The sequence below is a fragment of the Hirundo rustica genome, chromosome 9, assembly GCF_015227805.2.
Source record: "Hirundo rustica isolate bHirRus1 chromosome 9, bHirRus1.pri.v3, whole genome shotgun sequence".
Classification (NCBI taxonomy): Eukaryota; Metazoa; Chordata; class Aves; order Passeriformes; family Hirundinidae; genus Hirundo; species Hirundo rustica.
Window position 1 is genome coordinate 29,759,822 of NC_053458.1, and position 12,786 is coordinate 29,772,607.

The following is a 12,786-nucleotide window of genomic DNA, read 5'->3' on the forward strand; positions in this document are numbered from 1 at the left end:
GTGTTGAATATCCAAAATACAAATGCATATTCATACCCCTGTCACCTCCCATTCCTCGCTTCGTATGCTAATTGGCAAAAAGGCTATTAAGCATGGGTACTTTGTTTCTTAAAATGAGTCGGGGGTCTATTTTGGGGAGGGGTCACCTAAAATGAGGAAGTAAGATGAGTCTTCCTTGTCCTGACCCTTCTACCTTTTCAATGCATTCGTGACAAATGATTCCTTGGTAGAACTTACAGTTTCCTGTGTTCAATGGGTCCTTTAAGCAGGAAATCTGCAGCTATCTTATGTCTTATTTACCACATTTTGTTTTTCATGACAAGGACAACTACATAAACATAAACCTGACAAGAAATGAGTTACAAGATCCGGGGTAGCTTATCTAAGATCCGGCTTCTGTTAACTGCGAACAAAGATTACCTATCTACTTCAGCTAATTCAGCAACTTATTATCTTAACTTTCCTAAAAAATCCTTAGTTCCTCAAAATTAACGTCTCACTCTCCCCTGGCAAGCTCCATGCTGCTGCCTTCCATGAAATGTGTCCTGGGCAGGGAGAATAGGGAAGGGGTTGGAACATCCCCATGCCTATATGTGCCACAGTGCAAGCACCACAAGTCAGAGCAGAATTTTTTTTGGAAACCCTTACCTAGACGAGGCCAGGGGCTCAGACCTTTCCCCCCTTCACAGTCTCTGGGCCACTTCAGGGGACACTGGGTGGGCTCCACATCCCTTTCCCTCCAGGCTGATGCTGAAGACCCTCCATTTCACATCTTGCCCAGCCTCCCTGCACCTGGCAACATGACATTTCCAGAGTCCGGGCTTTGCTGCCTACGTGTTTGGGTTGCTCTTCCTGTAGAACTTTTCCAGAATCGACTCTCAAACCAGTTCCCTCCTCACTCTGGTTTCCTTGCTTCCACCCGCAGCACTGTTACTGAATGCAGGAAGCCGCCAGTCACGCAGCGGGCCTGGAAAAAAGCGCACAACCACGGAGTCGCGGAAACACAAAAGGAAATTACTGTTTCCTGGAGGCTCCCGAGAATGACTGTGGGAAGGAAAACTACAGCTCCCAGCAGGCAGCCCGGAGCCAGGGAAGGGCAGAGTTCACCGTCACGTTTCCAGCGGAGGACTCGCTGGTGTCCTGCCGCCGGAGGGCCTGTGGGACGGAGGGCAAGGGGAAAGGCCAGCGCTGGCCTCCTCTCGCCACTCCTTTGCTCCCGATCGCCGCCCTGACCGGCTCCGAGCCTGCCTGGGTAAGCGTCCGGCTCCACTTTGTTCTGCGGACTTCCTTCTCCTGCTGGAGCGCCGGCGTCGGGACACAGGGAGGGGAGGGACGAGAGCCGGGCGGCAGAGGGCAGCGACTGCACCCCCGCACCCCAAAGGGCGCGTTGGGGACGGTGCTGGGGGCTGAGGTGTTCCTCTGTGCCGAAAAGCTGCTGAGGAGCCTGGGCTGGAGACTTCTGTGCAGAAAATCGCACGGACCGCTCTCCGGCGGGGAAAGTTTCTTGGGAGTTTTCCACTCCGCCTTACTTGTGCTTGGGAACGGCATCAGCTGGGTCATCACACCGGTGAGCCCCGGCTCCGTCTGTGCCCCGTCCCAAAGAGCTTTAGGCGGCGGGGAATCATCTCCGGAGGGGTGCAGGGCTCAGGCTGCGGCTCCGGCCAGGCGGGGTGGTTCTGCGGCATCCATCCCACACGCCGGAGGCAGGCGGGTGGGAGTGCGGGAGCAGCGGGCTCATCGCTCCGTGTCGGCCTGCCTGCCAGCTGCCCGGTGCCCAAAAGCAGCCCGCCGAAGCCCACGCTCCGGGCCCGCCGTCCGGGAGCGCGGCTGAGTCCTTCGCGGTGAGACAGCAGCGCCTCACCCCCCGGCATGTCCCAGGATAAATGCGGTTCGCATTAACCCCTGGACTGACGGGAAGCGAAACAGCTGACAGCCCACGGGCTGAAGGTTCATGGTTATGGGCGACAATCCGCCCATTTTCACCTTGGGGATCGTGGAGGAGGAGTCTCCTCCACCGTGAATCACGGCTCCTGTGTTTCTGCTTATCAGGTTTGTGGGCGTGTAGGTGGAATTGCCCGGACCAGGACGGGATGGTGTCTGTGAAGGCGGTAGGACTTGGTCAGCCTCTCGAACAGCAGGGACATACAGCTCCGTATGAACGTCGGAGAAAGTGAAACCAGACACTGCAGAAGCCACAGCTCCAGGGGAAAAGGAAAATGGAAGGGAATCCAAGCGTGGATCTGCCTGGAGGTAAGTGAATCCTAGGCTTACTCCGTCTGCTAGGAAAATCCCTTTGCTGCAAGTTTCCAGCAGCAACGTGGGAAACCTGTGCAAAAGGAAAATAAACCAGTAAAAGAATCCCATCTTTTCCAAGTCAAGGAAAGCAAGTTGCCGTCATGTTTTAAAAGGTGAAAGATGAACAAGTTACTTTCGGTTTTCGATTCCGGTCTGCGACAGGTTTAGACGCTGTATCTCAAGATGGCAGCACAAGGAATGTTGAAGAGAGAGATGCAGACTGGAAGAGCTTTCTTCCCTACATCCTGGTGCTTCCCATCCTCAGATGCTTAAATAATAAGCCAGTTTCCCACCACCCGTGGTTGGAAAAACTCTGGAAGAGGCAGGGCAAGGAGTAGTTTGTGTCCAGCTTGAACAGCAGGATATATCCAAGTTTCCTCACGTTACCTTGTCCTTAGATTCTGTGGGAGCCTTACTATGACTAGTACCTAGGAGTGTGTCAGTGATACAGTGATGCATCACCAGCTCAGGTCTATCCTAGACAGTCAGAAGTGTTACTGTAATAATCAGCAACAAAGAATGTAAAAATCATGTTCTGACAAGTGAACAGCAGCTTTTTTTCTCTTTTCAAATTAGAAGGGAGTTCCTTGCCCTTTTAATCAGTGTTTATTCTAATTACAGCGTAATCATTTATGTCACTGTAGTGCTTGATCATTCATAAGCAATATTTCACAAACAGTATCTGAAATTTGAGCTGTACTTTGATTCTGTAAGAGTCGGAATGTGTCGCAAATGCTGTTCAGTCGCAGAATCTCTCTATTGAATTATGCTCCAGTGTTTGTTTCTAATTAGATGTTGCCATAGCTCTTTGGGAGGGCAGCTCCAGGACAGAAACAGAGACTGAGCATGAGCAGAATTGTCATCTACATTCAGACAGATGCTTGAAGTGCATTGGCATAACTGTCCTCAAGAACAGCCTTAGGAACTGTCTGAATCCATTGGTATCTGTGAAAACCCACTATCTGTGGAAGATGTGGTAACATATCCTACCACTTAAGGAAGGAATTGCCTGCCCATCCCACCTAGGACATAAGCTGGGATTGAGTTAGCTTTAGCATGGCAGCTCCAAGTCCTATGGTTTGGATTTGTGGGTTTGGAGAAAAAAAAAGCTGAAAACAGAGCAGTGTTTTGGCTATTGCTGAATAGTGCTGACACAGCATCAAGGCTTTCTGCCCCTGGGGTGGGCAGAAGATTGGGCAGGTACCCAAGGTGGGAAGAGGGTTGTTAAATACAATATAGCAGCATGCTCAGCAACAAAAACTGGGGCACAGGAAGAAAGGGAGAAGGGGATGGCTTCCGAGGTGGCCATTGCTGGGAGACTGGCGTGGCATCAGTCTGCTTGCAGGAGGTAGTGAGCGATTGCCTTTGCATCCTGATTCCCTGCTTCCCTTCACTCAGCTGTCTGGATCTCAAGCCAAGAATTTTCTCACTTCTGGTCACTCTGTTCTCTCCCATCTCACTGGAGCTAAATGTTTCTGCGGTGCCAGAACAGTTGTATGGGTGGTGGTAAAGCACTGGGCATTTTTGACTCCTGTGTGGCTCACTGGGCTTGTGAATTCTGATCCCAACAGCTGGACCAGCCCAGGGTGAGGTGGGGAGCACAGCAGAGCTTCCTGGGCACCAGGAGCCCACCCAGGAAACACCTGAGCACCAAGAGGCCACCCAGGAAGCACTTGGGCACCAAGTGACAAGCAGGTCACCTGAGACACCCTGCAAACCAGAGGAGGACTCTGCAGTGTGTGAACCAGCTGCTGAGGGGAGAGAGACAACACTGTTGGGTTCAGCTGGTCCCACACTAGAGGAGAGAGCTGCCCAGGAAACTGAAGTATTGCCAGAAGAGTCTGACAAGACAAGAGAAGGTGTTTCACAAAGATCCCTGGAGAAAGAGGACTTGGATGAAGGTGAGTCTCTCCCCACCCTTGGGCCTTGCCTTAGAGGAGGCAGAGCAGGAGAAAGAGTTGTTGGTTCTTGGGCTAAAAGAGACTAAGTGTAGGTCTGTGAATTTTATTCCCCACAGCTGGGCTGGGCCCTGAGAATGTGGAAAGCAAAGGGGACAGCCTTGTCCACCAGGAAGCCTGGGAGCACCAGGAGGCAAGTGGGCAGTGTGAAAGCCTCTGCAAGGCAGAGGAAGGTGCCTCATCAACAAGCAAGGCACGGAGCTCTGACAGTGAAATGGCACATTTGGATGTGACTGGCGTGGAAGATGTCCCCAGGGGCCTCTTGGCAGAGAAGAGCAGCAGTACCACTCTCCCAGACTGGGAGCCAGAGGCACCCAGAGAGCAAGAAACACAGGAGAGCGAGTCCCAGGGCACATTAAGGAAAAGACCAAAAGGTGAGCTGGTGGCTGCGCACTGCTGCTCTTCCGCTTCCTACACTTCCCGTGGGCGAGTTGGGTGAGATCTTTAGTAGCCGTTGTCGCTTTCCTGGAGTCAAGCAGGAAGGAAGGTATAAGAAATTAATTGGCTTCTCTCTTTCTCTCTCCTTTGGCTCCTGTCATGCTTTGAAAGGCGTGAAGCCACACTGCACTCTGCATTGTCTTTCTCCTTGGCCAGCCCAAGAGGAGAGAGCCAAGCCTCGGGGCAGTATTAACCCAAAGCACTGTTCACTTCTAGTGCCTTGCTTGCTGCAGCTCCACTTACCTGTTCCCTCAGCAGTGAGTGGCACATTTCTTTTCTCTTGCTGCAGGAGACACAGCCCCAAACCCAGAGACTCTGTCTTCCCTGCAGAACATCACCACCCAAAACACAGAGCAGGAGAAGGCCAAAGAGTCCCTCCTGTGGAAAGGTGAGGAAAAGAAGCTTCCCTTGCATGTTATTCATCGACCAGAAGGCACTGATCCTCCAGGAGCAAGTAATGAAGCACATTTAATTACTCTTCTCTCTCGGGGCCTTTCACAGCCTCTTCTGAGGGTTTGTGAGAAAAAAACATCCCCTTAAATACAGGTTCAATTTGAGCCTATAGTGGCAGCTTCCCCTCCAGCTCTTCAGCCTCTAAAGCTGGCATATTGTGGTGATCATGCTGTGAGTGCGCTGGGGTGTCCTGGGAGGTCTGGGGGGCTGCTTGTGCTGAGGGTCCCCCTCCCCAGCCCTGCTCTGTTGTAGGGCTCTGAGCAGGAACAGTGATGCTGATCGACACATCAACACATATCTCTGTTAGAAAGAGACCCTGCTTTGCCATGGAGAGGGACATGAGCCACTGTGTCTGGACCTTGCTGCCTCGTGTTTTCTGTGGCCTTTGTTCACTCATGGCATGGAGGAGGGCAGGGAACGCAGCACTTTACCGGGGTCAGACACCTCCATATGTGGTGCTCTGAACAGACACAAACTCTAAAGAAAACAGAGGAGGGGGAAGAAGAAAGCTTCTGGGCAGCTGCAATTTCCTCAGGAAGTTTTGCACGGTGCTGTAACCTTACCCTCATCCCTGGAGCTGCAGCCCCCTCACCCGGTGTATTGGAGTGGGAGTCTCACAGCGCAGAGCCAGCAGCCCCTTCACCTTTCCTGGCCAACTTGCTCCACTTTCCTAGTGCAGGGGGCCGGGTCTGAGAGGGGAGAACTCTCCGCTGTAGCCACTTTCCCGCCTGTCACTGCAGGTCACTGGGGACTGACTCCTGTTCCCGTCTCGTGTCTCTCCCCTGTCGAACAGGGCTGTTCATCGTGGGCCTCGCAGTGCTCGGCTTCTGCATATTCTGCTTCTGCAGCCCCACCTCCAGCTCCCAGCAGCCCCGCAAGAACCCCACGGTGGAGGCATTCCTGTCCCAGTTCGACCAGCTGCAGCACAGGTTTCCGGGCCAGAGCCCCCACCTGTGGCTCCGCGGGCGCAAGTTCCTGCGCAAGCACCTGAACGCGTCCCAGCACACGCAGCCGGCCGTCGTCATCCTCACGGCGGCCCGCGGCGGCGAGCGGACCCTGCGCTGCCTCAGCGCCCGCGTGGCCGACTCCTACTCGGCCGCCGTGCACGGCAGCACGGTGCAGATCGACGGCAGGGACAAAGCCGGGCTCCACAGCGACCGCGCCAAGCTGGAGGTGGACTCGGAGCTGAGCTCGGCCTTCCAGGCCGGGGGCCGAGCCGCGGTGATCCACCGCTTCGAGCTGCTGCCCGCCGGGGCCACCCTCATCTTCTACAAGTACTGCGACCACGAGAGCGCCGCCTTCAAGGACGTGGCCCTGCTGCTGACGGTGCTGCTGGAGGAGGACGCGCTGGAGAGCCACGTCAGCCTCCAGCAGGTGGAGGAGAGGGTCCGGGACTTCCTCTGGGCCAAGTTCACCAGCACCAAGACCCCCAGCTCCTACGACCGCATGGACTCGGACAAGCTGAGCGGGCTGTGGAGCCGCATCTCCCACCTGGTCCTGCCCATACACCCGGTGCAGGCCATCGAGGAGGGGGGCTGCTACGCCAAACCCTAGGGACAGAGGTGGCCAGAGCCCCGAGGAGGGTTGGAAAGATGGTCCTGGCTGGCTCTGGTACAGGCGGAGGCATAACCGGCGTTACTTCTCTTCAGTTTGTTTCTTGGGGGTTCCTGGGAAGAGTTTGACAGGTACAAGTTGATCCAGGACATTTGGGCAGCTGAGTCCTGGAGGTGATACACACGCTCCCTTCTGGCAGATGGGAGCAGGGGGGATTTTGGAGTTCCCCAGGAGAACATCAGCGTGTGGGGGGGCAGGAGGGAAAACGGGACCTTGCAGGTAGCGTTTCTATTGAGAAATAGACAAATAATGTTCACGACAAGTACGACAGAAAGATGCTGTGATTCGGCAGCTCTTTCATCTCTCCCTCAGCTTGCTAAAGTTATGTACATCAGTCTCACAAGATACTTTATCCAGGGGGCTGCTAGAACACAGAAAGATAAAATTCCTCAAAGCCCAACATTTTGAAGGCATGCTTCAAAAAGAAAAAAAGAAAAGCAGTTTGCCAGTCAAGGGAGTGACCAGTCAGTCCCGGTGGAATCCCACTTGCACAGCCTGATTGGCACCAGGCAAAGCCCAGATCCTCAAACAAACCTGCAATTCAGAGATCCCCTAAACATCAGTTACAAGAAATTTGAGGTTGCCAGCACTTGAACTCTACGCTAATGGCAGGGATCCCATCAGGGGATCCCACGTGCCAGAGAGCAAGCTCCAGAACCAGAGAGCAGTGAAACTGTTGCTGTCACCCTGATAGTGAAGCCTCAAGGGATTACACAGGTAAAAAGATGAATAATACAATGTAATATAATGCTACCTCTCTCTAAAACAGGCCCACTCAATCCCTTTGCCACGGAAGGGCTGCAGCTCTCTCCTCAGGCTGATGCTTTGGTCCCACACAACAGATTGCTCTTCACCTGGATCTCTGATCCGTGTGCAGGGCTGGAAGCTTGTCTGCCAGCCTCTCCCCAGGTGACTTCTATTGATGGATGTAGATCATACCTTGATATTTCAAACCATGCAGGGTAGCACACCGGATCCTTGCCCTCCAAGGGTACATTTGCCTCCCTGCCAGGCAGATGGAGCTCTGGCATCTGTCAAAGCAAGTAGGAGCAGAGCTGGGTTAGCCGGTCGAGACAAAATCTCTGCCATTAACACTAAAAATCCTTGACAAAGCGGGTTAGTTTCCGTCCATTCCTCCTTTTCTGCACCCTAGGAGGAGAAACCCAAGTCCTGGAAACACTGTGGTTCCCCCCGGCACTGTGTTTTTGCAGGTGCTGTGGGGCAGAGCAGCCAGCTCAGGCACACCTGAAGGACAGGTGCAGGTTACAGCATTTGTTATAACCCAAGGGGCAGCCCCAGGTGCCAGCCCCATGTGCCTATGCAGAAGGAGGCTGCACAGATCATGGCTCATTTCCACAGCAGCAGCCCAGGCCGAGGCCTTGCAGAACCGGGCTCTGTGTCCAAACAGGAACAAATCCACACCGCCACGGTGTTTTTAGCAGCTGCACGTCAGGGTGCTCCCTACACCAGCTGGACCCTGGTGTTGGATGGATCTCCTGCCAACAGTGCCTTGCTGATCTGCCCCAGCAAGGGCTCGGGGAGGCGCAGCCCTGCGCCCTAAAAACCACAGCCTGTCTCTTCTTTCCCCCTGCCGCGTGCCTTGACCTGGCTCAGGAGATTGGTGGCCCTTCACTTGGAGGAGGCGGGGGTTGAAGGAAGAGGAAAGGTTATACCACAGTTATTTGTTCATGTTCTGGCCAAAGAACAGGCTTTTTGGTTGGTTGGGGATGTGAAGACAAGACCACAGAGGGGTTTTAACCGTGCTAAACACTGGGCTAAATGCGAGAACCACCTGCTGGAGCCCAGGGCACGGTTTGATACCAGATACAGGCTGCTTCCTCCTCTCCCTCTTTTCTATTGCTGTACACTACTTTGGTGAGAGAAAACCCTGTATCCTGCTCTGCAGGGTTAAGTGTGGGTGTTGGTGTCCGAACCAGCGGAGCGTTAATCATGCTATGCCAATATTTTGATGGAAATCTGTATTTTAATCTCTGTTTTGCACACTGTGTTTGCAATGCATAACCCAGGTATGCAAAGGCAACTCCCCATTGCTGGAAGTGTCACCCACCTGGGTTCTTCCAATACAGAGATATTTTTATGGCCTTTTAAAGACAAATATCTGCTTGCTTCTGGAACAGGATTTCTATTTAAAAATAAATGGTGAGGTTGTGAAAGAAGCCAGCAAAGTGAGACTGGAATCTGACTGTATTCCATTCTTTCTTCTTAGCAATATTCATTAGGCTAAAGAGATCATCAATTAGGCAAAGTTTTATTTAGGTCAGGGCTGTAGCTGTGCAAACAAAGTGAATATTTGCTTTTCCTGGAAAAACTCTAAACAACATTTTTCTCAGTTGTTTGGGGCAAATATTTGCAGCTTTTTCAACTGACGCAAAATTAAAAACAAACCCCCAAAGAGCTGCTGGATTCGACCCAGCCTGAAATACCCTGGGGTTTGCATAATACTTAATGGATAATAAATGAAACTGAAATCCACTGACAACTGAAATGTTTTAGAAAACGAAAAGCAAATATTTCTCATTTCAGCAGATCGGTTCCACTTGATATTCCACCACTTCAGCACACACAAACTTTTACTCTTGTGATGAATTATTTTGCCCAGCTCTAGCCTAAACAGAGAGGGGTCTGGAAAAGAGGATTTACCCTGTTAGTTTGGATTTTATTCAGTCCCCTGACAACCATACTCCTAACAATGGCACCTGCCTTCGCGTAGATGCCCGTGTGATTGATTGCCAGAAGTAAAGAACTCCCATCTCCTGTTTGATGCCAGAGGACAAGATCTGGTCCTACACCGAAGATTTACATGAAAATCCAGTGTCCCCAGGTACAGCAACGCTGGATGCGAAAACCTGGCTGCTTTTAAAAGTCTTGCACGTGAATCCAAAAGCGAGTCCAAAGGGAGCAGCTGAACAAACTCAGAGTGCACTTGTGGGTTTGTTTTTTTTGAGTCCCAATCTTTGCAGTAGCAGTTCTGCAGGGAAGGATGTGTTGCAACCAGGTGCTCCACAATCCTAAAAATCACCTTGGAAATTACACAGGAGCACAACTGAGGGGCAAAACCAGTCCTGGAAGGCCAGCCTGGACTGCTCCACCACAAAATCAGCGCTGCTTATCCCTGTGGATGTGCTGCTGTCCTGCGAGCCGATGTCACTTTGTCACCCTCAGCTGTTAAAGCCGAGTGGCCCAAGCAGTGCTGCCCAGTGCAGTGAACCCGGTTCAGCCACATCTCTCCTGCTGAGCTTTAACCTCTGTGAGCTCAGACCTTCCTGCAGCTCCACAAACAGGCTCTGCTGCCACTGCCTGCTCCCTCGGGGGCCACTTTCTGGCCCACAAAACCTCCATTGTAATTGAGATTTGCAGATATTGGGAGCTGGAATCTCTTTTTATTTCCCACCTTCGACTCTGCAGGGGAAGCGGCCGTATAATGAACCACACAAAGGAGCTCGGCCTCAGCCTGGTGGGATGTGGATCCGAGAGCCTTCGATGAAAAGGCTCAAAGAATACAGCTTGAAAGTGTGTTCCCCGCAGAGGGAGGGGGCTAAGCCACGGCAGGCATCCCCCTGGCCTCTCGCCGCTGCACTGGACTGAGCAGCTGTAGGAGGCTGAGGAGAGGCTCCGCACATCCCTCGTGAGGGCACTCAAGAGCTGAGGATGCTCTCGGAGCCGGCGCAGAGGCATCAGGGTAGCGCAACACGAGGGATGGAATCGGCCCCCACGCAGCTCTCAATCCTTTGAGGTCTGCTCCATCGCCTGCCCCAGCAGCCCTGGGACCACTCAGACACCTCTGGGAAACAAAACCCGGGACATGGCAATGTCCACAGGGGAGCAGACCTGGCCTCTTCCCACAGTGAGCTGAGTGAAGCCCCAGTTTCCTGTGTTAACAGCGCTGAATCCTCGGGGCTGCTGAGAGCAGGATCAGCCACAGCCCTGGGCAAAGCTTGTGTCTGCAGAGTGCCTGCACCACACAGGTTCCTCCTCACAGGGAGAAAAAAGTCCAATTGCTCCTGCTCCCAGGCCAGGAGGGGCATCTGTTCTGGGGCAAGCACCAGGCTCCTCCAGCAGGAGCACACACAGAGAAATAAAGAGGTGCCTAAAGACCTCTCCACACCAGGCCAGGCTCACGTGCATTTTTCTTAACTCTCAACCTCTATAATTATGATCCCAAGACTTACCCCATGAGAAGGCAGCTGCTACCTGTGACAGGTGGGTTGTGAGCAGAATGAATGCCTTCAGGCCATGCTCAGGGCCTGATGCGACAGCAGCCACAAACACTGCTTCTCCATTCCAGAGGCCTGTGGTTCCCCTCCTGATAGTGTTTGGAAGATTCTTTGAGAAACTGGTGGCTGATGGAACCAAATTTAATGAAACAAGAGGCTGAAATAATCCCAGGCAACTTCCAGAGGGCACGGGATGAGTGTGAAACAGCCCCAAACAGGATTAGCATCCTATAAAATGAAAAACACTGGCCATGGAGAGACAGCCAGGATGAAACCATGGGTGCTGCTACACAGGAGAGCCTCAAACTCACAGATCCTTTAAACATTGCCTGGTGGCAGTACAGGCCTGCCCTCTGCTAACAGGACACATGACACTGGAAGGCAACTGGGGAAAAGCCCCTTGTGAAGGCAGAGCTGAATGCAAGACCACAAAGGGCTGCTGCACATGCCAGGCTTGGTCTGCTCACACATAACATCCCACAGCAGAACCAGCTGGACCAGTTGGAAAGTGGCAGCTTTACTTTATGGCCTGAATAGAGACAGTAGGGGAAAAAAATAATTGAGAGAAGTGGATTGGAAATGATTAGGAGGCTTGGAGTAAGTTGTGGTGGCTTTGTTAACAGGATTTAAAATGTATTGAATCACTTGAGTAACAACACCAAACCTTCCCAGACATTGGTTAATGTGAGTGGTGTCTCAAGACTACAAGGGAACCTTGATCTCCCATATCCTTGTTCCCACCTTGACTGAGAGTATTCAAAACCTTCTCTGCACCTCGAGGAAACAACCACACTGCCTGAACTCGGGATGTGAAACGACAAGCAGCATTTTAAACGCTGTGTTTCTGCCTTCCACGCTGCACTTGTATCACCCCTGTGAGCACAGGAGGCTCGGGAGCGATGAAAGGGGATGAAAGCAGGAGTAGCGAGAAGGGTCAGGAGAGAGGGGCACGGAGGGGCCCGGGAGGGGAGAGCATCGGAGGCCACCTGGGTTTGCCCCGTCAGGCTGCCGCAGAGCCTCACAGGCAGATCCTCCTCTCCAAATCCCGGGATCCGTGCTGCACAGCCTCCTGCTGCCTGCCAGGGCTCCTGCTCCGACGCTGCTTTCGACAGGAGCTGAAGAAGATCAGACGCACTGAAAGCCGCTCAGCTGAAGCCATCCAGCCACCCTTTTCTTCTTCGGCACAGCCCCTCCGCCACCCCCGTGCCCCTCCGCGGTTCTGCTTATCTGCGGGGCAGGAGTGGCTCCGGAGGGACATTGCACGGGGCGGCAGCCAGGAGCTCACTGGAGCTTTTCTCCCCTCCCTGCTTTTGTAGGCACAGCCGTGCTCTTTGTCAGTGCTTCTCACCCTCATTTTCTCCGGCTGGGTCAGAAGCAAATCGCCCCCTCCTCCCCTCGCCTCTCCTTGCCAGCAAACAGCTTTGATCAGGAGTCCCCCTGCTGACATCTCTGTCTTTCCTCTCCCCTCCCTCCACCTTGAGGCCGAAACGCTCGGTGAGGGAGCGATGCGGGCTCGGATCTCCTCGCCACACTAGTGACAGCACATCTGGCAGGCAGGACCCGCTGCTCCCCAGCTGCCAGCCCCGGCCCGGGGACACCTGATGCCATTTGTGCACAGCCTGTGGCCATGGATCCCGGCACCGGGAGGGCCCGGCCGTGCCAGCACGGGTACCGGCAGCACCTCGCCAAAAGCTGCCTTCTGACCACCAGCACAGCGAAGGGCAACCCAGAAGAGAGGGGCGAGAGATCCGAGAGCCTCTTCCAGTGCCTGAAGGGGCTCCAAGAGAGCTGGA

At 53.4% G+C, this 12,786-nt stretch overlaps 1 protein-coding gene across 2 annotated transcripts; it reads left to right on the forward strand.

Moving 5' to 3' along the window:
- The first annotated feature begins 1,112 nt into the window (after positions 1-1,112).
- Positions 1,113-8,948, forward strand: TOR1AIP2 (torsin 1A interacting protein 2). 2 transcript variants are annotated; one of them, XM_040073400.2, is made up of 6 exons: positions 1,113-1,252; positions 2,050-2,250; positions 3,867-4,196; positions 4,313-4,627; positions 4,981-5,145; positions 5,938-8,948. In XM_040073400.2, exons 2-6 carry the CDS (start codon positions 2,217-2,219, stop codon positions 6,696-6,698), a joined length of 1,605 nt encoding a protein of 534 aa, XP_039929334.1. In that variant the 5' UTR covers positions 1,113-1,252; positions 2,050-2,216; the 3' UTR covers positions 6,699-8,948. The 2 variants fall into 2 exon arrangements, with proteins under 2 accessions (XP_039929334.1, XP_039929335.1); XM_040073401.2 differs by having other exon boundaries at positions 4,981-5,079.
- The last annotated feature ends 3,838 nt before the right edge of the window (positions 8,949-12,786 follow it).

Coding starts and splice junctions, on each gene's coding strand:
- TOR1AIP2 (XM_040073400.2), top strand. CDS start 2,217: ATGGAAGGGAATCCAAGCGTGGATCTGCCTGGAG. Junction 4,197..4,312: donor GAAAGAGGACTTGGATGAAG/GTGAGTCTCTCC, acceptor TATTCCCCACAG/CTGGGCTGGGCCCTGAGAAT. Junction 4,628..4,980: donor ATTAAGGAAAAGACCAAAAG/GTGAGCTGGTGG, acceptor CTCTTGCTGCAG/GAGACACAGCCCCAAACCCA.